Source organism: Sinocyclocheilus grahami, unplaced genomic scaffold, assembly GCF_001515645.1.
Source record: "Sinocyclocheilus grahami isolate Dianchi unplaced genomic scaffold, SAMN03320097.WGS_v1.1 scaffold91.1, whole genome shotgun sequence".
Classification (NCBI taxonomy): domain Eukaryota; kingdom Metazoa; phylum Chordata; class Actinopteri; order Cypriniformes; family Cyprinidae; genus Sinocyclocheilus; species Sinocyclocheilus grahami.
The window spans coordinates 3,655,654-3,682,074 of record NW_015505270.1 but is presented as its reverse complement, the minus strand read 5'-3'; the positions used below and the strand labels follow the sequence as shown (position 1 = coordinate 3,682,074).

The following is a 26,421-nucleotide window of genomic DNA, read 5'->3' as shown; positions in this document are numbered from 1 at the left end:
CTATAATCCTCCTCTAGACCCCAAAACTTGTGCAGATGTGGAGCTGAACAGCACAGAATGGGAGATCAAGACCATCACCAGTGCAATAAAGCACTACCTCAGGTACCAACCCACCCCTTCACATATGACCACATGACAACAATCAGGCTATACTACACAAAATATGTTTTACCTGTCTTGATTTGACTGGCTCCCACAGTCTCAAAAGTTACCTTGACCGCTAAGGTATCAGCACTACAATTGCTTATACTCAGGGCTATTAACCTAAGTATACATAGAAACCATGTAAAACAATAATAACAATAACAATAATAAACTCAGTATACTTGCATAGTGAACAGTTGGGTCCCTTCGAACAAATGAGTCAACAAGCTAGCAGTGTGCTAAGCTAGTAGGCCTATGCTGAGTATTTAAAGAATGAGAAATATTTAATGGCATAATCTTTAACTTTATTTATAGCGCTGTTGAATGCTTGAATCTGATTGGCTGACAAACATTCTAAAAGGTGTGCAATTATTTTAAGCGAAACACGGCTAAAGTAGTACCAGGCAGGTCTTGCCCGCACTGCATGTCCAGATCACTTCACCAAATAATTTCAGTTATTTCAAAGGTCCTTACAGCCTACAACAGCCAAAGAACCAAAACCCACAACAACACTGACCAAGCAAATAAATATAGTAAACAACAGGATAAAAACTGCAAATTATTTCCATGTTTTTGCCACAAAACTACATTTTATTATGTATGGAAAACATACTCTGTTTCTATTTTGTTCTGTCCCTTACAAAAGCGCACACATACAGTACGAACACACACGGAGACATGCACACGCACAGAAACATGTTCTCGGCGCTGCTCTGATGATTTTATCATTAAAATAGTTGAGCAACTTAAAAGTTCTTGAAGATAATGAACTTGCAGTTTCGCTATTAGTAGAAATGCAACTGCCGAACACTGTTTAGAGATGCACAGGCAATTCACACACGCTTAATCTCTCTCTTTCTCTCTCTCTCTCTCTCTCTCTCTCTCTCTCTCTCACACTCTCTTTCTAATAACTTCATTATTAACTGAAATAGTCTGCTATCAGAATCAGTATTAGCTTTATTCGCCAAGTGTGTGCAAACACAAGGAATTTGTGTTTTTTTAGGAGCTCTTGGTACATACATATATACATACATACATATATGACATGAGAACAGAAAGAACAATTAAATAAGTAAGACTAAAGAAAAAAAACAATAAATAAATAATAAAAATAGTAATAATAATGTGGTAAAATCTGGAACAGAAGATTTATGTACAGATTTGTGCATTATTTACTGTACAGTTTTATAAATAAAAATATGCATATGTATTTACATAATACTTGAATATCAATGGAACAAGACTCCGTTACTAGGTCTAAAATTAAGTTTTGGAATTAGCAACGGAGGTGTTGGATGAGATGCGTAAGAAATTAATCCTACACACGAGTGTTTTAAGGACAAAAGCCTGATGAATGTCTTTTTAATACAACATCTGAAAAATATTTAAGATCTGGGAACCATAGTATAAGCGGAATAATTGCATATGGTCCAGAGTATGTGAGCGGAGTGCAGCGGCAACAATTCCCTTTCTAAGGAACTTGTGCAGCATGACCGGTGTCTGAAGCATGTGTAAAAAAACAGCAGTCCTATTGGTCCATGTGGCCCGTGACGTCATAGGCAGGTGCCCGGAAGTATAAAAGGGCACCTGCTGAATACATCACCAACTTTTGCTGTCTTCAGGAGCCGTATGTTTGCAAACAGTGTGTACTACTGTATGTCTGTGAAGCCGGGCGAGCATTTCAAGAAGTGCGTGTCTCCATGTCAGAGGTTTTTGACACCCGAGGACACGGACGACTTGAGCGTTATGTGTCTAGGTGAGGAGCACGCTCCAATCACGTTTGTCTCTCTTCTCGAGGGAGGAGAGGCAAGCATCTGCGCCTCGCAGGTCAAGTCCCCCTTATTGTCGAGGCACTGTGGAAGCTGGGGATCGCAGGTCAAGCTGAGTCATCCTCTTTGAAGATTCCTGCCTTGCCATCCATAGTGCTTCAGACCACCTCGCGCTTGAATGGCAGGGCGTATGTGGCAGCGGGTCAGGCTGGTGGAGCGTTGCACACCATGGCAGTGTTATAAGCAGGCTGACTTGCTGAAGGATTTGGATAAGTGCAGAGGTTTGTCTCCTGATGCAGTTGAGGACCTGCGCCGTGCCACCAAGCAAACTGCTGCTGCCATTGGTCTCTCAATGGTGGCTGTGATGACTACAGAGAGGCATCTGTGGATCATCTGTGGTCCATCGGGAAGAAAGAAAAGGACTTTCTTCTCGATACTCCGCTTTCGTCTACTGGACTTTTTGGCACTTTCATTGAGGCGTTTGTGGATAAGTTCAGATAGGCAAAAGCGCAATCAGCTGCTTTCAGGAAGTTCATTCCTCAAAGCTCCAAATCCTCCTGTAGGGGGGTGATTTGTCTAGAGCTGAGGCTCATAGACAAGATCAAAAGTCTAGCGTCGCTTACCGTGCCCCTCTTTCAAGGAGTTGGCAGTGGAAAGCTAACGCTAACAAAGGGAATATGGATCTCAGGGACATCCTAGATAAGAGACATGGTGATCGCCTGCATCCCGAGGCTGGGACTCCTTGATCATTCTCTTCCCTTCCTCCCCTTTCCCCCATCTAGTAAGCCACTGCTTACATCAGGCTCTGACTCTGGACTAATGATGTCTTGTGTGTTCGCTCTGAGCGAATCATTTACTGATGGTCCGGATCTCCCTCATATGAGCTTATGGTCAATAACACAGTGACTTTGCTAGCCTACTGTGGGACTGACTCTGATTGGGGGCTTACTTGAATACAGCTGTCTGAGGCTAGATGTGTTCTTACTTGTAGTTGCGGTGAGCCCTTTCCTGGAAATGTAGAAATCTGAGGTCTGGGTAGTTTCAGTCGGTCCCCCTTCTGGTAGCTCCTTCCTAGGTACATAGCTATCTGAGGATAGCTATGTGCTAGCTCAGTGATTGCTCCCCTGCTCAGGGTTTTTAAGTAGCGGACTCCTTGAGCCCATGCCTAGACAGTGCTATCTCCCCCGCTAGGGTTGTAAGCAGATAGCCCACTCTCTGTGGTCTGGGCAGCTTTGCTAGAGGATGCAGCACGAGTTCTCTCGAAGAAAAACGTCTCGGATTATGCATGTAACCATGGTTCCCCATGATTATTTGGCCTGTCTGTTTACGTCTCCTTCAGATAACTAAGTTGGTGACGTATTTAGCAGGTGCCCTTTTATACTTTCCTGGCACCCGCCTATGACTTCACGGGCCATGTGGACCAATAGGATTGGCGTTATTTAACATGTGCTTCAGACACCAGGCTCCAATTCAATTATCACTCCGCTCCGGGTTCACTCCTCACTCCACTGTTTAGAAACACTGCTCCACCTTCGCTCCATGACGAAATTTGTCAGAACTTATATTAAACGAAGAAACAAATACACAATACTAGAAGAATAGTTTTAACGTGGTTTATTGGATAACTATAGTTACTTCTGTTGTGTTTGAAATATGCTTAAAGTGTACTGCTAAATGTACTGACAAGCATTTATGGTGAACTAAAATATGCTATAATGTAATTTCTGTTGAAAGTAGATTTAATATATTAGATTATTAACTGTAATATCTAGTAAAATTACAGTTAGATGTATAATTAAATGTTACATATGATTTAGTATGTTAGTCAACATCAAAATTGAGTATTCTTTATTAAAGCAAAAGATTATTGAAACATAATGCTTTAAAATGTTTTTTATAGTAAAATATTTTATAATTATTACAAAGTGCACTTTTAAAAATTTACTTAAGTGTGTTAAGAAACATAGTCATGAAATTGTACTTAAAAGTGAAAGTACACTTGCCTGGACTTTTATTTCAATTATATTATATTATTTGCTAGTAATTTTTTTTAATATATAATTTTAAGTGCACATTCGACAATTAACTCTCACAAGGTAGAGCATGGTGGACCCATTGGTTCATTATACTAGCCTGGCAACCACCCACAACATGCTAGCACCGTGCCAAGAAGTTTTACATGAGCAATTACTAGGGATGCAACAATGCACCCTGAATCATACTCGAGCTGGTTGAAAATCGATAAAAATATGCGACTTGTCGTTTGAGATGTTAAACTAATCGCCGTACATTTGGGGGTGGGAGTTTATATCAATGTATCTCTGATGGGAACTGACTTGTCTTCAGAAAAGTTTAGATGGTATTTTCTTTTCTAGACTGGTGTCCAAGGGAACACTGTACTGCTGCTGTTCCATGAGCGCCACCTGCTGTCAGAGAGTGAATTTGCATCTCATGCAGCCCGTCTGCTGTTTTTGTTTCATTCAGATATGTTTTATGTATTATAGTTTAACAAAGCTGGAATTAGAGCATTCTGTTTTTGCTTAAATTTCAAAATTATACAATCTCATTTAAATCAAGAACTGCTCATGCTGCATGTATGCAGCATCTTTGTTTGGATTGTGAATAAAATGTAGTGGTTGCCTCTAATTTGAAATAGAAATAGCACGCCTTAGTTTGTTGTCAATTTCACAGAGAAATGTGCAGCATTTTGTCTGAAAAATAATAAAAGGACACCTTTTCATTTATAATTTGCTTTAAATCTCATTGTAAAAAAAAAAAAAAAAAAAATTGTATTGTGAAATCAGCATTGTGAATCGTTCCATCCCTAGCAATTGCCACTCATATTATTTTCAAAAAATATACAAATATAGTAATTCATGTTATAAACATGATATATTCCAATTACCACTTACATTTTTGTCGGAAAATATAATCATTCAGTCTGACAGACAGTCTGATTATTCATGTAATTCCACAACATTGCTAATAATCTACAAATTAGCTTGCAGGCTAAAAATAAAACCTCTCAGAAGTTAGTAAATATGCATAAGCATTTTACAACGATAGAGGAAGACATATCATCATCATCATGCATCCAAACATTCTCAGTTTAATTTGTCTCGACGCCATTCCTTCTGTTTTTGAGTCTATTTGGTCTGTTATATAATCGCTAATATTTTCTCTTCTCCTCTTCTACCAGGATGCTGCCGGCCCCTCTCATGACATACCAGTACCAGAGGAGCTTCATCAAAGCAGCCAGTGAGTTTCTCTCTATCTGTCTGATTGGACCGGTCTGGCCGTATTTCCCCTGATCTATTTTGACTATTTAAAACTATTTGACTATAGTTCGACCATTTGATAAAACACACTACAGAGTAGGCGTGCTCAAGCTAGTATGATCAGAAACAGGAAACCGGGGTGTAGAGGAAAGAAAATGGATTTACAGTGTGGCAGCTTTTGCCTGAGACGCCGAGGGATGTTGTTCCTCTTCCAGATCGTCTTTTGCATCTCATTTGTAACATAAACTTTGATTTTCACACTGCAAAAAATTTGATTAGAATTTTTTAAGCACAAACTTAGTTACATTTTATTAGATTTTTACTTAAAACAACTGTTTGCTAAAATTGTTAAATATATTTCATAAATTATTCAAACTAATTCATAAATAATTTGTCATAAATTATTTCACATTTTTTAACTAATGAAGAAAAAATTATTACAGATATATTAAATACAAAAATATACATTGTCTGAAAACAATGTTTAATGCAATTTTGCTGCTCAAGTAAATATATCTTGCGTTAAGGATGTTTGGATATTTTGTACGTGAAAACAAGAATGATTATTAAGATGCTTTTTTTTTTGCATTGTATCTCATGCTATCTTCATCTTATCTCGTTTTGCTTTCTACCATCGTTCCCTTTTTTGTCTCTATTTTTCTCTCTCTTTCCTTCTGTACTTTCTTTTCTTTTTTTTTTGCCAGTCCTTAAGGGTGATGTTAGGCCCTTGTCCTCATATGAACTTTTTTTTTTTCTTTCGGAGAGCTCCACCCCCCCCTTTCTGCCTTTCATTTTCTCTCTTTTTTCCACTCCTCCCCTCGTTCATTCCTGTCTATATGAGCCATTTATGTGATAAAGAGCAAGGTGCCATCTGGAGTTTGCCCATCAGCAGAGAGAGAGAGAGAGAGAGAGAGAGAGAGATGGGGATATGGGAATAAGGGCGTGAGAGACGATGTGAATGTGTGTGTAACTGGAGAAGAGAAAATCAAGAGAGACAAGAAAGTGTGAAAATGTGTGTGCATGGTCTACAGGTTCGGTTTCTGTTCAACACGATCAAATACATGACTGGTCTGGTTATGTCTTGCAGGGGTTTTTTGAATGGCTTGGATTAGCAGCAGATCATTTCTTCATCTATATTTTGTGTTTAAGATAGTAAGACTTGTTTTCAGACAATATATATATATATTCTTGTGTTGAAGTTTGTTCTTAAATACATTTATTTATTTAAATATATATATTTTTAGAATATATTAAATACTTATTCATTTATTATAATATATAATATATTACTAAATTAGTATTAAATGTTGTATTTGTTATATAATAATAATAACAATAATGTTATTATTATTATAGGATTGGATTTTTATTTTGGTTTAATTATTAATATTATTACATTTTTGTTTGTTAATAAGTGAAAATAAAATGAAAATAATAATAATAATAACATATTATTAACTATTTTATTCAGTAATAATGATAATAATACATATTTAATACCAAGTAATTAAATGTGTGTATTACTTTAGTTCATTACTATTTAATAAGCATCAATAACATATTTTATTAAATATATATATATATATATATATATATATATATATATATATATATATATATATATAATTATATGAATACATTTATAATAAAATGTTATACTATGCTATAAATAAAAAGCTGTGGCGCTCATCCAGGTGTTGTGTGTTCGAATTCGGGTTGTAGAATTTTACTTGAGAAGCAAAATGACTTTAAGTCTTGTTCTCTGAAAAGTGTATTAATTTTTTTACATTTTTGCTTAAAACAAGAGAAAAAAGATATCTGCCAATGGGGTAAGAAAAATAATCTTACTTCAAGGACAAATCAAGATGATTTTTCTTAACCCATTGGCAGATATATTTTCTTGTATTAAGCAAAAACTAACAAAATTCTGATAATTTTTCAGAAAACAAAAAATACTAAGTTAGAAAATCATTTTTTGCAGTGCAATTAATTAATGAATTACTTTTGATTTATTTGATTTATTTATTTAGTCCCTTATCATGTCTAAAACAACCTCTTTTATACCTCTCTTCTCTCACTGTACTCTTGTTACTGGGGATTATTAGGATATCATGGCAGCCAGAGAGATCACTCTAATATTTCAGTGACCTTTAAGAGCCGGTGTCTGGCGGATTAGCTTTGCTCTTAATGGACACTGTTGTAGCGGTCACATACACTAGGTGGCACTGTGCTTTTACAACAAGGCAGACACAAACACGTGAGCATTAATGTCATTTTAATTGGAATAGTGTGTCTGTGTGGGTCCAGACTGTGTCAGGAAGTGGCCTCACAGAATCAGGAACGGGATCTTTTGTTCAGTTTCACAACATCAGCAACAGATGCAATGTTTCAGACCTGAAACGTGTCAGTGAATGTTGAAATGTATGTAAAAACTTACACGGCCGAAGCCAGTGAGACTGGACTCCCATTCCTGCTGCGAATGCGCTTGAGTCAAACACAGCAGTAAAACGCCTACAGTTCATGCGGAACAAAAGGAAATGTGCTTGTTTTCCTTTGCAGCCACTTACTCTCTCGCTTCCTCTTTCCCTGTCTTCCTAGAACTGGACAATCCCGAGGCGAGGGTGGCAGAGATCCACTCCATAGTGCACCGTCTCCCGGAGAAGAACCGCCAGATGCTGGAGCTTCTCATGAAACACTTGGCTAAGTAAGTTTAGGTGTTGACGCCCCCTTTTTACTGTGTTACAAATCCAGCAAAGACCTAAGAGGATTTCCATTGTAAAAACCACAACCCTGCTGATGGTACAAAAGGCCTTAATGTCCCTTCATGTTTGCCCAGCTGAAAAGAGTGGCTTGTTTTCCTTCACCTGTGCTTTCCTCCGTCTCTTTCCCCAGCTCCATTTTCTTTTGTGCGAGTTTAATTTGACATCCTGACTGCCGAGCTCTGCAGAGCCGCTCCTCTGTGACGCTGGCAGCTCGAGGAGTATTTCGGAAGTTTACGGAGAAAGTCCACTCCAAAGTGAAAATGCTTTACACAAAGCAGCTTTCTGCAAAAGATCAGATTCATAATCCGAAAGAATTATAGGAAGTAGAAGTTTAATACCCACTTTGCTTGTCCTCAGGACAAGTTTGGAAATGATGTTGTAGTGTGGAATGAATAGTTTCATCGGACAGTAGCAGTGAAAAACAACAGCCGCTGCATAAGGTTAATTGGGACTCATTTAATATTGACGGTATGCTGATTAGAAGAAATAATTTCTGTAAAGGTTTTACCTTGGGTTCTGTTGACTCTGAATCATCATTTACAACAATTGTGTAAAAGTCATTAAATATCTGACCAGATGGCTGAAAGTTTGCAAGTTCAAAACCCTAAAAGAGTAATACCATTGAAGTCCACATGAAATGAACAAAATGGTATTTCCTGTGTTGACTTATTTCCTAATGAGACAGGAAGTTGAAGTGGGGCATATCAAATGCTTTGTCCTTTTTTAATTAGACAGTAGCTTTAGTTTAAAACCTGTTGTTCACTGTACAGCCTTGCTTGCTATTTATTTATTTATTGAGTATCATTTGATGTATCAGGCTTTTATGGCTCATGATATCAGAGAATTGGTTGCTGATATTTATATGCCCATAAAGTAAGATGAAATTCAAATAGCTTGTAATGTAATCAATTAGATATTTATAACAGTATAGAAGACTACTTACATCAAATGCATATAAATATCAGTTGCCTCTCTATATCTCCCAATAATATGTCCTAGTAAGATTATATTTAGATGCTTAGTTTTATGATCAAAGCTCTGTAGTTTTATTGTGGGGGGTAAAACATACAATGCAATGCAATACAATGATTGAGAAATGAACAAATAAACGTTCCTCAAAAGCCTGATGTATCATATTCAAAACGCGCATTTTAACATGAAATATAACGAAGAAGAACCATATATATATATATATATATAAAATACTAAAAGGCCTGAAAGTATAAACTGTAGTAGTTGTAGAAGTACAGCAGGTTTTTCAGCAAAGTTTTGATCATGTTGATTATTTAGAGGCATCAAGCGTAGTGTTAGTTCTGGCAGGTCACGCTCGCATCAGCTGACTCTCAGCTGATCCCCATCTACCTATGGGAATACGACACATATCTAAGTATTCATATATAGGGTCCCGCTGTAGTATCAGCCGTTTTCGCATTGCTCAATAGCTAATTACCCTCCTCCATCCCCAACTCCTCCTCTGTCAGTCAGGATTCAGCCTTCTGATTCTCCTTTGAATCAGACTAATTCTAAAATGTGTACATAACATTATTGAACTTTAACAATATCTTCAATACATTTATGTTGGTTCTGTTCTGTTTACCCTGGGGGGTTATTGATGCCCTCCCTGCTCTTATCCATGCTAGGCTGCATGGATGCGCAGGGAGTTCTTGCCCAGAACGGAACCATACCGCCAATCCAAACTGTATGCTAATTGTCAATCATCTTTGACGATCGTGGTCCTGACAGAACTTAGATATTTGTGTATCAAGTATGATACAGTAGGCTTTATAGGGTTAAGTGGTATTTTGGGTAAAAGCCAAGATAAACTGTCATCAATGGTCTTCTATGTCAGTTTGTGTGTGTGCGCGCGCATGTTTTTGTGACATATGAAGACACAAATTTGTATAAGGAGAAGGTAACTTATGAGGACATTACCCCATGTCCCCATTTTTCAAAATGCCTATAAGTTTTTTTTTGAGAAAGTAAAAATGCAGAAAGTTTCCTGTAAGGGGTAGGGTTGGTGTAGGGCAATAGCACATACAGTTTGTACAGTATAAAAACCATTAGGCCTATGGAATGTCCCCACAATTCACAAAAGCAAACCTATGTGTGTTTTAGGATTTCAATCATGGTAAATTTCCTAAATTAGATTTTTAAGAATGCATAATATTTTACAGCAAATTGATCAAAGAACATTTCCATTGTTTTTATTGCTTTTATTGATTAGTTATTGTAGCTCTATTTTTGTTATCAATAAAGCTAACTAATCAGAATACAATAAGAAATAAATGACTTCAGATATCTTACTCTCTCACCAGAGTGGCCAGTCACCACCTGCAGAATTTGATGACGGTTGCTAACCTCGGCGTAGTGTTCGGCCCCACACTCTTGAGGCCTCAGGAAGAGACTGTCGCTGCAATCATGGACATCAAGTTCCAGAACATTGTGGTAGAAATCCTAATCGAGAACCACGAACGGGTATGTTTATAAATGGAAACCAGCCGCTCATCACCATATTATACCAGGAAAATTGGTTAAGCGTTAAGAAAAAGAGCTTTGTTTCTGAACATTTGGTGATGATGTGCACAGCTAATGAGTGAAATGGCTCATTAGGTTATTTCATTTCTATTGGTCACTTCTTTTCTGACCGTAATCACCATAAAGGTGCATGAGCTGTGTTGCTGACACCTAGGTGTGAATGAAGGATGTAATTCCCCTTTCTAAGGGATTCACTCACTCCACATTTGCTGTAATGGGTAACTTCAAATCCAGCAGGGGTTTAAAGGGTAAAGCAGCTTAGAATAGTTGCCATGGCAACATGCAAATCAGCTCAAGGCTGATTTCTTAAGCTGAGCCCAGTTTCACATGACATATGGCCACTTCCTCCTGCATGAATGGGTAAAGTGGGTGGGTTTTACAATCAAGGCTGTCATTATGGCCTGTACAATTAACTTTCCCATGTCTCATTGCCATAAAGACATGGCACACTCATATGCTCCACTGTGAATGAGGTTAACCTGTAATGAATCTTTCTGCTTCAGCCTAAAAGCATTGTTGACTACCTATCCTATATATCTCAACAAATATACAGTTAAACATAAAACTGATCCTCAACAAGCGTTTAATTCACAAACACACAATAGGATCTTTGAATAAAGACTTATGACTTGTCACAAGAGAACGTTTTTTTTCTTCTTCAGAATTCTTAAAGTGATAATTCAGGTTTGTTTGTGTTTTTTTTTTGGCATTTTTACTCGCCCTCATGTTGTTCCAAACTTGTATGATCCATAAATGAGATATTATACATACAGTATTCAATAATAGAAACTGCTCTTTTTCCTTGTAAGCTTTTCTATTTTCTAAATGTAAGTTATTGATATTTTTGCAAATTGAAATATGTAACATGATTCGAGTAACATTTTCTTTAATAACCATCTAGTTAAAGAAAGTTCTATTCCGAGTGCATCACACATGAGTGCTCAACATGGTGTAAATGTAAAACTAATTTACTTGTTAAATATCTTTGCAGAAAAGATGCATGAAATGTGATGGCACATATTGTACAAATTTCATTGCGACTTTAAAGTATCATAAACGCAGTCCACTATAGCATGTTAGCATGTTTCCTAAATATCTGCAAACTAGTGCTGTCAAACGATTAATCGCGATTAATCGCATCCGAAATAAAAGTTTTTGTTTACATAATATATGTGTGTGTACTGTGTATATTTATTATGTATATATATATATAAATACACACACATACAGCATATATTTAGAAAATATTTGCATGAATTTACATGTATATATTTATATTCATAAAATTGATATTATATATAAATATATTTCATGTATAAACGTAACATATTTTTCTTAAATATATACATGCATGTGTGTGTATTTATATGTATACTTAATAAATATACACCGTACATACACAATATACTATGTAAACAAAAACTTTTATTTTGGATGTGATTAATCGCGATTAATCGTTTGACAGCACTACTGCAAACATATGATATTTGTATGCTTTAGTACAGTCAAAAAAATTACATACAGCATCTTTAAAGTGTTTTTTACAATATTTTAATAGGAGTAAATTCACAGTTAATTTACAATACTGTTTTTACAGTGCATATTTATACTTGCTGTGTTGCAGGAAACATGAGAACCAATTAATTTATCATTAATATTTAACATTAAAGTGACTGTGATTCGTGCTTGAATATTCAGACGTGCAAATGAGATTTAAGGGGTTTTGAAGGATGAGAGGATATTCTGTGTGATGTGAAATATGTATCTAATTTCAGTCTGTTTGTCACACATAGCTATCGTATGACTTCAGACTTGAAATAGAGTGTATATGAGTCATAGGGACCTTTCTTTTTGGTGTCTTTTGGAGCTTGACAGCCACTGGTAGCAGATTTATAGCTGTCATACAATATTTTTGTATGGAAAAGAACAGCTTTTTCCATGGAGGAAAAAGTCAGGTTTGGAATGACATGAAAGTGACCAACTGATGGTAGAAAATTATCATTTTATGACTAGACACATCTGCGGGGTCATATCCTCCCAGGATCAGTAGCAACATTTCAGTCTGTTCTATTTTTGTGGAGACACTCATCCCATCATTGTGGCACTCTGACATTTTCATGTTGATTTGAATTTCCTTTCGGCTCTGCAGATTTTCAAAGACATGCCAGTGTCTGGAGGAGGGCAGGGCAACTCCCAGCTCAACCTGCCCAGGCGGAGGAGTGCAGACAGCAAGGCCCCGTCCTGCAGCGAGAGACCCCTCACTCTTTTCCACACCCCCTCATTTTCAGAGAAAGACAAAGGTACACCAGCAAGTGCTTACTTTGGAACATCTAAAATGATGATAATTCTTTAAGACTAAAAATTATGCTAGTTTACTGTACATATCTAAACTCTGAAGGAGGAAATTCAGTTCCTGGTCTATAAACGGTCGTGCTACAAATACCAATGCAATTAATTATTTAAATAGTTTCAGGTTTCAAGTTGCCACACCAGACAGACCAGACACCGCCCTGTTTGCAATTACTTTTGCAATAAACATTTTGCTGCCAACCCCCTCTGGGCATGTGACAAGTAAACTAGTCCCCAGTATTAGATCCCATTCAGTTATTGTCTGAAATAACTAGCAATATAACTTGAATTACTTATTGAAATACAAACCATCATTCAAATAAATTCAAACCACTAGATCCCACCAAACCCTGTTTTAGCCACAGGCTGGAGTAATTACATTAGCATACTATTAACTCTTCATTAGGATAGCAACATTTCTGCTTTTCCATCAGCAGTGGAGAAGAGGAACAGTATGGTTGTAAACTCCAGTGCAGACTTGTCATCAGTAAATTGCAACAGCACACTCAGCTGGACTCGACTCGACAGCCTGCCCACTGGAGACGGAGACCACGATGGGCTTCAGCTGCCCAAGCAGAGTCGGCCAAATTCACTGTAAGTACTTTCTTTAAAGCTAAAGTGAGTTAAAATACTGTCTCCTGTTCTTTTTGTTGCCTGTTTATTTGAGCGTCACGGCCAGCCCAACACAACATTAGCCGAACCAATGCCATGAATTCGTTCAACCAACAGAAGGTAGGTGGAGTGTTCGGGAAGCTTAACTCTTTCCCCACCAAACACGGAATTTTCCGGGTTTCCGTGTTTTCACTGTTATATGCTCGGCGGTGCTATTACACATCTCCTGAATGAGTCCACAATCTCCCGATCAAAAACACAGACTAGGAAGACGCAGAAACGAGCAATCTCATATGTAAGCAGATGCATATGAAAAAGAATGAAATCATATGCATATGAAATCAACAATAAACAGCATATAAATGAAACTGCCTAATGTTACAGAGTGAAATGGCATCTCGGAAGTGGTAAAGGACTGTGAAACTTTGGTGGTGTTGATGGAAGCGATCTACTGCATCTAGTATGCTTTGATCATCGAACTGAATATGATCCAGATGTAGTCTTTGATAAAAATGCGATTTTCTCAGCTTTTTGATCAAAATGTTGCTTTTTTCATGAAATTTACCTACATTCAAGTGTTGATAAAACAAGAATGCTTGAAGCTAGAATAAATTTTTTTTTTTTTTAAAGTAGAGGCTGTTCTTTATTTTGATGTATTGCATGTTCAAATATTCATACAACAAAATATTTTTTTGTGAAAATGATCAAAAATGTTGGCGGTGGCTGACAACTTTTTCAAAAACGCAGGCGGGGAAAGAGTTAAAAGCCATAATTTTCAGTTATCAAACCAAGCAGCTTTCTGTTTCGTGTGACCAACTTAAACATGACTGAAACCTGAACTTTTTCCGCCCTCACTTGATACTCCAGATCACACAGATTCCTATTGAAATGACTGGGTTTTGCCGAACAATGGTACATGTGACCATACCTTTAGTCAGGCTTTCTTGCACCAAAAAGTAGTCATAATCTAGTTTTGCTTGACCATTTTTTTCTCCGACCTGTAATGCACATTAAAGACATAAATATATAAATGACCTCTGGCCAAATGTTGAATGTATAACAAGCACAGCTCAATATGTGCATGCACTTATTGCTTTGTTGTTGGTTCAATGTTTGAGCATGTCTACATACAGTAATAGATCAAACTTAATTGATCATCTTTTATTTCCAAAGAGAGCAAGAAAACTCCTGTTTTCCTTGATACATCACCTTCAAATATATACACACACTCTCTCCCAAGGCCTGCAATAATGCTTTTCCCCACTGCTGGTTTTCTAACAGGACACACTGTTTGCTGTACACATGTCACTGTCTCTGGTGGGCCATGGGTCTGTAATGGATTTTTAAACCACTATCGTGGGCCCATTTTGAGGGCTCTTAGCTGTGCACAGAATAGGGGTAGTTTTTTTTTCTGCTGTTTCACTATAGCATAAGCACAGACATAGCAAATGTTTGCTCCACTCTGAATGACAAGGACAAACATACAAAATGGCCACCCAGTCTCCATGTTCACAAGAATTCAGTGAAACACTCATTACTTTGCTGTTTTTGGAAACCTATTATAAATCTGAACGCAGGCAGTTTTCTCAGAAAATTGTACTTTGCTGACCGCACTAAGGTCAGTTTAAAGTTTTCAAAAAAGTTTGTATTTTATTAGTGGTGTTTGATAAGGCAAGCATTTCTATTAATATTGCTCATAATTTAGATGTGAAGAAAGCTCTAATTCTAAATATTACATTTTAGCACGTACTGCCACTTATCCTACACTGTATGTGCTACTGACATCTTAAATTCACGTGGCTTATTGGGGTGATGTTTGCCATTACTTTTCTATGCAATGGGACTTGTGAAAAGAAGCAAATGAAGGAGAGTTTTGAGCCATTTCTTCAGACCAGAATGTGATATAACCAGAAGCTAATATTTAGGGTCTAAGAACAATGTGATCAACATACATGCTACCTGTATAAGGTCCTCTTATCAAAGTACTGAAATGGGTGTTCCTCAGGGATCATTATTGGGACCACTTATTTTTACATTATACTGTATATTAATGTTTTACCTGAATTTAAAATGTATGCAGATGATACAGTTATTTATGCATCAGCAAAGACCTCAAATACAATTTTGTGTACACATTTTGTATAATTAGACCTTACATATCAAGTAAAACAGCCAAGTTATATATGTATGCACTGGATTTTTTTTCTTATCTCTCATAATGTGTCACTATTTGGAGTCAAGCTCCTCATTCTGTTATTATGCCAATAATATCTCTATATAAACAGGTAATATATAAACAAAGTCAATGATGTGGCATTGTTGGAAAATAACAAGAACAAAAGCTGTTTACTGTTAACTGTTTTATAAATTTCTCATGTTTTGAAAATCATTTAAAAAATGTAAGTGGTTTTACCCTTAAGGTTATTTGTCAATTAATAAGGAAACAAGAGAAAAGGGGACATACCAAGATGCAGAACAGCCTTGGGGCAGTCATGATTTTCACTGAAGGGAGTGCACTCACGGAATGCTTCACCAATACAGTTTAAAAGACAAACAAAATTAAAACAATTCTGTAAAGCTATTAAAATATCTTAAACAGAATCAATATTTTTCAATCATTATTTAGGGTTTACATAACTAGTTAATTAGCTATTGTTGATTTTTATTCCCACATATATTGTATTACCATGTTTTGATTTGATGCTAGATTTGTATTCATTTATTAACTTTTCCTGTTTTTAACATGTGTTTTGAATTTTAGATTGATTATTGGTTGTTGTATTTCTTAGGACAAGTGCTGTAAATTATCTGTTAACTAGAAGCATATAGAACATCAGCTGTAATGTGTAATTAATAATACATTAAATAAATAAAGTAGAGACATCATAGAGCAACCATGTACAGTGGCTTTAGCAGCCACTCAGAACACCCTAGTAATCGCATAACTATGCCTTTGCAAGAACACAATAACAGCACCTTTGCTACTAAATTATTAGTATCTGAAATTAATAATGACATCTTTATTACTATTTGATCATTTTGGAGATCTTTATGGTCTTGTATATAGTTTTAAGTTGTAGCTTTCGTTTCAGGGTCAAAAGGGCAGGTTTAATCAGGGACTGAACAACGTTTTGATACAATCTGCGTTTCATTTCATTACCTTTCATTGGCTACAGTCTTTGCATGCTTTGAGGTTTTATTATGGGAACGGAAATTATCAAACCCAGCACAATTTCCTGCCAACATATTTACTGTCGAGAGCCATGACTACTGAGGTCTTGATTTTAACCGGTGTTCCCCATGATTCTGTCCTGGGCCCTCTCCCAACCTCACCCTACCAGCAGGAGTTCACGCTCTCATGTTTCACGTGGAAAAGAATTGCGTTGTGTAAAAATTCCTGTGAAATACACTCACAATGATACCAAGATTATTGTGAAAAAAAAGCAAATCTCTTCTGGCCTCCAAACGTTTAAAAATACTGTCATAGAAATATTTCCCTCTCTGTACATCTTACACAAAGTCATTAATCAGTCTCAGGGCAAGACTTGACTTGGCTGAGTAGCAGGTAGTCTTGCAGTGTTGCCATGTCCGCTTATTATAAGCAACTTGGGCTTTTTTCCCCCATAAAGTCACTTATAAATATAAGAAGTTGCATTTTTGGGCTTATTTTTCAAGAATGCAGATACACACTGTATTCATAATTTAGTTTATTTCACCTTCCTCCTTTTTAATGTTTCATGCAGGTTTATAATTATGAAATTAATCAAATTCTCGATCTATTCTTGACCTGTATTTTGATGAGCCAAGTTGCTTATTTTGGGCTCTGCCCATCTGCCCATGTTGCTTGGTTTTCTGGTATTTGGCTGCCCATCTCTCTCTCTCTCTCTCTCTCTCTCTCTCTCTCTCTCTCTATTAACAATACTCTCTTTTTGCAAACCATGCAAATTGCACTGCCGAATCTGCATTGTTTAACAGAGCAAGCAACCATACTCCATGATTTCCCAAATTCAAAGGTTGCACAAGCCAGAAACACACACAAGAACATACATAATGAGAAACAAACAGAGAACCGAGTATCAAGTGTGACTGCATAATTAATAAGCATGTATAATTTAGATTTTATTGATCTAATGTGTGAATTCTGGGTATTTGGTTAAACAATGCTAATATTTTTATTTAGAGATATTTCACCATGGCCTAGTTTGAGTGGAAAATAAGAAAGCAAGCCAGCTGCTACAAGTGAGTGATAGCTTTGTATTTCTCTCACTGATAAGAAGGTTTATATGAGAATCAGTTATGTGGATAGCAGGAACCTTTTGACCGTGGAGGTAGGAGACTCAGTGCCTTTTCAAAAAAAGTATGCAAGACAGTAGAAACCCCCCCCAAAGAAATATCACAAAATATGAGATTAAATGGTGTGCAATACAACTCCTTTTTATAAAGTAACACTAACATTTCAGAGGGAGAAACTGCTTATGCCCTGGTGACAGCTATGTTAGGGGTGGACCTTCATACTTTTTTTCCCAAAAATTGTATTCCAAATTTTTTTGAAAAATAATTCCCATTCTATGAATTCATACAAAATCTCCATCTTTGTAAAATAGTTACTCTTTAAAGCGAGTTGTTTGTTGACAAAGGGCCCAAAAGAAGATGACTAATAAAAATAATGGACAAACCTATATATGGGGGTTATTTTATTTTATTTATGTTGTATGTGCAGCAGCAGTATTTCTTACTCACAGCAGCTTGTCCATGGATGTATTGGCAGTAGCAAGTCTCAGTTTCGCAGCAGCAGTGTAGCAGATCTATTCCACCAAGACCAAACACATTAATATTGACATGTATATTACCATGCTCAACTCTCTTGAGAGTTGTCATGACAGAACTGCATTTACATAATACAGAGAGGAACAGAATGAAGGTTAACTAAATGAACCTACATTGGTTTATTGGATTAAAATATTAAAAAGCACTACTGACTGCTGTGAAATGCAGAAACATTAAGCAAAATAAAATTCAGAAGTTTATTCAAATATGTCATGATAGCAGTTATATAGCATCTAAATATCTTCGTGGGTTAAGCAGAAAAATCCTGTTTTTGCAATCCGAGCAGTGCCTATTTGTTTTGTAGTCAGTGAAGGTTAATCCAGGTAAGCGTCCATGATATTATGAGATTAATAGTAAAAGCAGTGCTGTGTGTGTGTGTGTGTGTGTGTGTGTGTGTGTGGTTCAGGTATACCCTGTTATGGTGAGAAAATATGGTGAGGACATTTTTCGGTCCCCATGAGGAAACAAGCTTATAAATCAGATTTTTTATTTTTTTTTAATCTAAAATAGCAGAACGTTTTGTGTGAGGGGTAGGTTTAGGGTAAGGATATAGAAAATACAGTTTGTACAGTATAAAAGCCATTACGCCTATGGGATGTCCCCATACAGCATGGAAACCCTGTGTGTGTGTGTTCGGTGGTAAATCAGCTGTGAGGATCGGCGGCTCAAAGCCACAGGACTGAGATGAATGCTGTCATCTATATATAGACGTATATATTAAGTGTGGCGGTGCTGATCTACCCATCTCAAAGGCCTCAGAGGACCCAGCAGGCTGTAAATCAATGGAGACCTGGAGATTGATGAACTACTTGAGAAAACATGTGATCAGTTGAATTATGTTGGCTCTCTCAGTCTAGAAATTGAAAGTGGTGCCTTGACAAGAAATTAAAGTAGCTGAATGCAAAGGACAAGTGTATGCAAACATCTACACTCCTATGAAAGTCATAGGAAACTAAAATAATACATATTAAAAATACATATATTAAACTTATATATAATATATCTGTCCATCCATTCATTTTCCAAACTGTTTGTACTGATTAGGGTTGTGGGGATGCTGGAGGCTCTCCCAGCATCTCTGACCATAGTAGACAGGGAAACACCCAGTCCACTGCGGAAGTTCAAATAAATCGAATACATAAAATAAAATACCATTATAGCTTCTAGCAGCAATTATGGGACAAGCACACTGTTGAGGGGATTTGTTGGACCATTCACCAAAGTGAATTAAGAAAAAAGTCCAAAAGCTGTGATTAGATTTACTATTATTGGCAGTTAGATAACATAATCAGTAGGTGGCGCAGTGACCAATCGTTTTCTCAGATCAGATCAATTATAGGTTTGTGTCAATATGTAGAAGTGTTTCCGAGATAATGGCTGATTTCCTATTTGGCATCTTCATTAGTAAATTTGTGGGAATTATAGCAAAAATAAATGAATAAATAAAATTCTGTAAACCGAATCTGGAAAAGCCAGCGGCTGTAGTAATACAGACATGGAGCTTTAGGCAAAATTATTCCAAAGTTATAACCTTTTTTTTTTTGGTCCTTTTTTATGATGCTTTGGCCAGTAGGTGACACTGGCACTGAACATCTACTACAGTAATGCTTTGTGGCAATGATACCCAGCAAGTTGCGCCATAATAGTCTACTTCCTGATTGATGTCCTCAGAGCATATGTAATCGTGGCATGGGCCCAAGATGATCTGACCCAAAATTTGGATTGATGAAAGTTCTGAAAAAAAAGTAAATATGTTTTTGAAAGAAGACTTGCATTATTCAAGGCTTAACCTATTTTATCAAAAATACAGTAAAAGCACTGTGTCATGTTATTACAATAATAATAATAATATATATATTTTAAAATGTCATTTATATCTGTGAGGAAAAGCTGAATTGTAAGGACCCCTTATTACAGTCTTCAGTGCTATTCTAATAATTTATCATTTTAATAATTATAAATATTATTTTAATTACATTTTACATTTTAATAATTTAATTTGAAATCATTTGGTGCTTAAAAACATTTCTTGTTTTTCTTATTATAATCAATGTTGAAAACAGTGGTTTGCTTCTTAATTGTACTTATTTATTTATTTTGTGGAAACCACGATACACTACAATTCAAAGTTTGGGATAATGTATTATTTTCTTTCTTTCTTTCTTTTTAAATTAATCATTTTATTAAGCAATGACACGTTTAATTGATCAAAAGTGACTGCAGTTTCATAATGTTACAACATTTTTTTTTTTTAATTTCTATTCTTCAAAGATATTCGACACAAATATTAATCATGTCTTAATGATTCCAAACGATTGACCAGGTAGTGTGTACAATACAACAGATTACAAAAGTTACAAATCATAATATATCCCACAGATATTATACAAAATATAATATCTGCTATGACTTTGCCACAAAGAAATCAATATAAATAATTAATGGTTACTAAAAATGGATTCGTAGACATTTTGTGTCACATTTTGGGACGCTCTTGCCAACATAATGTAATTTTGCCAACATAATACAAACAAAGTTGAGTTATTTTATTCAGCAAATTCATTAGCTTTCATCCTCCTGCTGTAAGATATAGTTCCTGGCAAGTTTAATCGGCTTTACACAGTGATACACAAATATACAGCAATTTGCATCATAACTGTAAATAACATATTTTGGCATGGCTAGAACTCTTTTATTGACCAATGAGAACCGGAACTTTCCATTTTATAAACAGTAAATACAGAATGCAGCTTGACTTCGACTAAGTGAGAGTCCATTAACACTACTAATGTATGGACATTTAGATTACTATAGTTAACTCAGCACTTGAGCTCATGCTGTTCCCATGACAGCCCCACTATCTACTGTGAATAGATGCTCATCAGTTTAGTGATGAGTGTGTTTGTGTGTGATAGATGCTTGTCTACAAATTCCAGTGTCCAATAAGCCGCTTCATTTGCTTCTGTGCAAATTAAATATTGATTATGATGATGTCCACATTTATGCCTCGCTTAAGATTTGATTTTATTGTGGATAAACGATGTTGGTTTGAACTCACCCTCAAGCCATCCTAGATGCTCCACATGGCTCCGGGGGGTTAATAAAGGCCTTCTGAAGCAAATCAATGCGTTTGTGTAAGAAAAATATCCATATTTACAATTTTATAAACTGTAATCTCTAACTTGCGCCAACTGTTCTACACATGTCCACGAGAGAGTGGCTTTTTATGATGGATGGATGCACTTTATTGGACTTTATTATAAAGCTTGGAAGAGCCGGGACATTTTTTAATATACTGTAACTCTGATTGTCTTCGTCTGAAAGAAGAAAGGCATATACCTCTAGGATGGCTTGAGGGTGAGTACATTTTGGGGTAATTTTCATTTTTGGGTGAACTATCCCTTTAAGCTCAAAGGTGAAGTGTATCATTTCTGCGCCACTAATGTCAGCAAACAGAACTGTAGAAATAATGAAGGTTTTAGGTCATATGAATACAATCGGAGTTATATTAAAAAATGTCCTGGCTCTTCCAAGCTTTATAATGGCAGTGAATGGCTGTTGAGATTTTGAAGTCCAATAAAGTGCATCCATCCATCATAAAAAGTGCTCCACATGGCTCCGGGGGGTTAATAAAGGCCTTCTGAAGCAAATCAATGCGTTTGTGTAAGAAAAATATCCATATTTACAATTTTATAAACTGTAATCTCTAACTTCCGCCAACTGTTCTACACATGTCCACGAGAGAGTGGCTTTTTATGATGGATGGATGCACTTTATTGGACTTTATTATAAAGCTTGGAAGAGCCGGGACATTTTTTAATATAACTCTGATTGTCTTCATCTGAAAGAAGAAAGTCATATACCTCTAGGATGGCTTGAGGGTGAGTACATTTTGGGGTAATTTTCATTTTTGGGTGAACTATCCCTTTAAGCTCAAAGGTGAAGTGTATCATTTCTGCGCCACTAATGTCAGCAAACAGAACTGTAGAAATAATGAAGGTTTTAGGTCATATGTGAAAATGATTGTAAACCTGAAATACTTGCATGACCGTGCATGGAGAAACAACTCTTTGTTTTAAAATAACACGGTACAGATTTTTATTTTCTTTTTTGTTTTTTTTTGCATATTTGTATATTCATGCATGTTAAAGGGTTAGTTCACCCAAAAATGAAAATTAGCCCATAAATTACTCACCCTCAAGTCATGCTAGGTGTATATGACTTTCTTCTTTCAGACGAATCCAGTCAGAGTTATATAAAAATTGTCTTTGATCTTTCAAGCTGTTTCATGGCACTCAGCAGGTGTTGCATGCATCAGTCCAAAACAAGTTAAATTAAAAGCGTCCATCCATTAAAAAAAAAAGTGTCTCACACGGCTCCGGGGGGTGAACAAAGGCCTCCTGTAGTCGATGCATTTTTGTAAGAAAAATATCCAAATTCAAAATGTAATAATCACTTTAATGTAGCTTGCGCTCACTGTTGTAAAGGGAAGCAGCTCCGGGAGGATGAAGTATGAGGTAGGCTTTGTGCATGCGCCGGTGAGTCTCGTGAAAACCAACGTTTATTAACAGGAGCAAAGGAAGCAAAGTTTCCTTACTTTAGCAAAGGAAAACCAGTCTCCTCTTGGCTTATATCGAAATCCTCCGACATTCTTCTTTACAAATCCTCGTTTTGTACTTCTAATTAGTGACCGTTGTTTTGTTTTGATCTCTCCGCTGCGTTTCCGTGTTCGTCACTTCTGAGCGGCGCATGCACAAAGCCTACCTCATACTTCATCTGCCCGGAACTGCTTCCAGTGTACAACAGTGAGTGCAAGCTACATTAAAGTGATTATGTAATTCACCATCCATTTATGGATGGGCGCTTTTTATTTAACTTCTTTTGGACTGATGCATGCGACACCCGCTGAGTGCCATTAAACAGCTTGAAAGATCAAAGACCATTTTTAATATAACTCCGACTGGATTCATCTGAAAGAAGAAAGTCATATACACCTAGGATGACTTGAGGGTGAGTGATTTATGGGCTAATTTTCATTTTTGGGTGAACTAACCCTTTAAGCTGAGATAGCAAAAAATATTTTAACATTGTTTCTATTATTTACAGTCAAAATCCAAAGGTTCGCAGCAGTATATCGACAAGGTAAGTTCATCTAGTTTTATAGTCAGCATTGAAGATTTCATGGACAATTTGGAGAGGGGTAAAAAAATAAAATGAAAAAAAGAGAAACCTTTTAAATTAGTCAACACAAACCATATCAGATTAAAGGGTTAGTTCACCCAAAAATGAAAATTAGGCTGTGTTTTACTCACCCCCGAGGCATCCTAGGTGTATATGACTTTCTTCTTTCAGACGAATCCAGTCGGAGTTATATAAAAAATTGTCTTTGATCTTTCAAGCTTGTTAATGCCACTCAGCGGGTGTTGCATTGCTTCTGTCCAAAAGAACTTAAATAAAAATCACCCCTCCATAAAAAAAAATGTCTCACACGGCCCCGGGGGGTGAACAAAGGCCTCCTGTAGCGAATCGATGCGTTTTTGTAAGAAAAATATCCATATTCAAAACATAATAATCACTTTAATGGGTTTTTATGGAAGGGCGCTTTTTATTTAACTTCTTTTGGACTGATGCATGCAACACCCGCTGAGTGCCACTAAACAGCTTGAAAGATCAAAGACAATTTTTTATATAACTCCGACTGGATTCGTCTGAAAGAAGAAAGTCATATACACCTAGGATGCCTCGGGGGTGAGTAAAACACAGCCTAATTTTCATTTTTGGGTGAACTAAGCCTTTAATGTGAGATTACTCATGTTACATTAACACAAATGATCACTAATGTTTTTCCTCAGCATGTTTTACTCAGGAACAGTTCCACTAAATATGACAATTCAGTCATTTTTTACTCACTAAACCAGACTTTCTTTCTCCAGTGGAAGACAAAAAGAGATGCTTTGGCAAATATTCACACTGCTACAGTATTTCACATGCAGTGACGAAGGGCTGTCGTTTCATTCGTCAAAACATCTCCTTTTGTGCTCACACAGGACATGAAAGACATGAGTTGCATAAATTATGACAGAATGGTCATTTTTGGCTGAACTTTTCCTGTAAGCATGAAACTCTCGAGCATGTTTAACTACGTTTATGTCTTATTTCTTTAAACCGATGATGCAACTTCCTTTTAAAGTCTCTTGTGAAAGTTCTAACTCAGCAGCTGCCGTAACATAAATGTTGGCGCTGGGATCACAGTGTGTGTGTGTGTGTGTGTGTGTGTGTGTGTGTCACAGCCCGGCTTCACCCAGTCCCACCTCACCACGCTCCCCCTCGTGGCCGATGTTCTCTGCCCCCTCCAGCCCCTCCAGCGAATCCTCCCCCGTCAGGTGTGTGTCCTGCTCTGGCCTGCTTAGGCGGCTATCTATAGCAGTGCAGTATTCTAATCGTTCGGTGTTAATCTTCCGCTTTGCACGTTCATGCCTTCCCTCTTCACATCTGAGCATATACATCAACTAATGTCATCACTGGGGACATGTTTGATGCATTGTGGGTAATAATATACTGTGTCATTTCTGTTGTTGCATATACTGTATGTATGACGATGTATTTCATGAAGATGTTTAATGATCAGTATAAGTGAATGTACACTAATCATATTTTGGTTGCACTTTATTTTATAGTAAGTGTACATACAGTGTACTTACCTAAGACAGCACTGGGTAATAAGGTAACTGCGTGGGTTAAGGTTAGGTTTAGGCGTAGGTTCAGGGTTAGTACCTAGTCATATGTGCCATCGATATTTTAGAGGCTGATATTAGAGTTGTTTTTTTATATATATCAGTTGTTATTGTATATTTAATTAAGAATGCTTATAGCCACTATTTTTACAGTTAGATTACTTTTTTCTGTCATCTAGTGCACGCATTTAATCTTTAAAAACACTAATAATGCAATAATATCCATCCATTAACAATACCCATTTTTTTCATACTGTACATGGTACATTTGTGTTTCATAATTCACTTTGCATTTAAAATTTAAAATGGTTGTTTTATTTAGTGCTTTATTTTATTGTATGATTTTACTTTATTTTATGCATTTATTTATTCATTTTTATTTTATTTATTTATTTTTGCCCGGACAAAACAGTATTACAAAATAATATTAGCCAGTATTTTTATATGGGAGCATCCCTATTATATAATGATTAACACATTCATGTACCATAGTATTTACATGGTAACACGAGGTATTTCAAAGACAGACATTAAATAAATAAATACATATACACATACATACATGCATAAAATGACCATGGCATCATTTTCAACAAGCCACGGTGATATAATGGCACTTTTGAGATGTTTTATTTACTGATGTCAGAGCACTGAACATTTGAACTCATACATTTTTTTCATGTTTTTAATGACAGGTGATTGATGTGATTGATTTTTATTATTTTTTTAAGTCAATATCTTTGAATTATCTTCATGTGGGTATTTTTCTGATCAGAAATGGATTGCAAATAAATTAATTCATCTGCAAATCATGAACTTAATTCAAAGATTTATAAGATTAATATATATTTGTATCTTCTCCAGTCCTCCGCCACGAAAGGCACGTGCACGATACGCCTGCAAAGCTGAACATGACTCTGAGCTGTCCTTTATCGCAGGCACCATATTCGAGAATGGTAAGTTCCCAACAGCGGGGTCTCCATTTTTAGCCCTCAGTGTACTGGGTATATCTGGTTAGTTAAGCAGGTTTGAGTCTTGAGAGTCGGCATAAGAGCAGCAAACTGAGATCTCTGCTTTGTTCCACCTTTTGCCCTTTAACAGGTTATCAGAGCTCCAAGCTGCCGCAGTTTGACACTTGACACCGCTTAGCAGTAGATCAGATTATTGTTTAATGAAACCTCAGGCGTGTTCACCGGGTCACTCTGTTGCACTATACAAAATATACTTGCATCCCCGACATTAAGCGGTCATTCTTTAAAACAGTGATTACTCATATATCCCCTATAGATTTATAGAGCTGACATTTCCATACAACATCAACACTTCTCAAAAGTGCATCTGTAATACAGTCCTTGACAAAAAAGATAGCAATTCGACTATGTATTAAAATTGTTTTGTTGTAAACTGTGTG

General features: G+C 36.4%; 1 protein-coding gene across 1 annotated transcript in view; it reads left to right on the top strand.

Annotated features, from left to right (window-relative positions):
• LOC107587285 (rho GTPase-activating protein 26-like) overlaps positions 1-26,199 on the top strand; it is a 110,112-nt gene extending 83,913 nt beyond the window's left edge. The window contains exons 13-21 of the mRNA XM_016275001.1: positions 18-102; positions 5,113-5,171; positions 7,790-7,895; positions 10,269-10,428; positions 12,638-12,788; positions 13,272-13,431; positions 23,383-23,418; positions 24,567-24,659; positions 25,875-26,199. Of these exons, the coding sequence (XP_016130487.1) occupies positions 18-102; positions 5,113-5,171; positions 7,790-7,895; positions 10,269-10,428; positions 12,638-12,788; positions 13,272-13,431; positions 23,383-23,418; positions 24,567-24,659; positions 25,875-26,028 (1,004 nt within the window). The 3' untranslated portion in view covers positions 26,029-26,199. The remainder of the gene's footprint in view (positions 1-17; positions 103-5,112; positions 5,172-7,789; positions 7,896-10,268; positions 10,429-12,637; positions 12,789-13,271; positions 13,432-23,382; positions 23,419-24,566; positions 24,660-25,874) is intronic.
• The last annotated feature ends 222 nt before the right edge of the window (positions 26,200-26,421 follow it).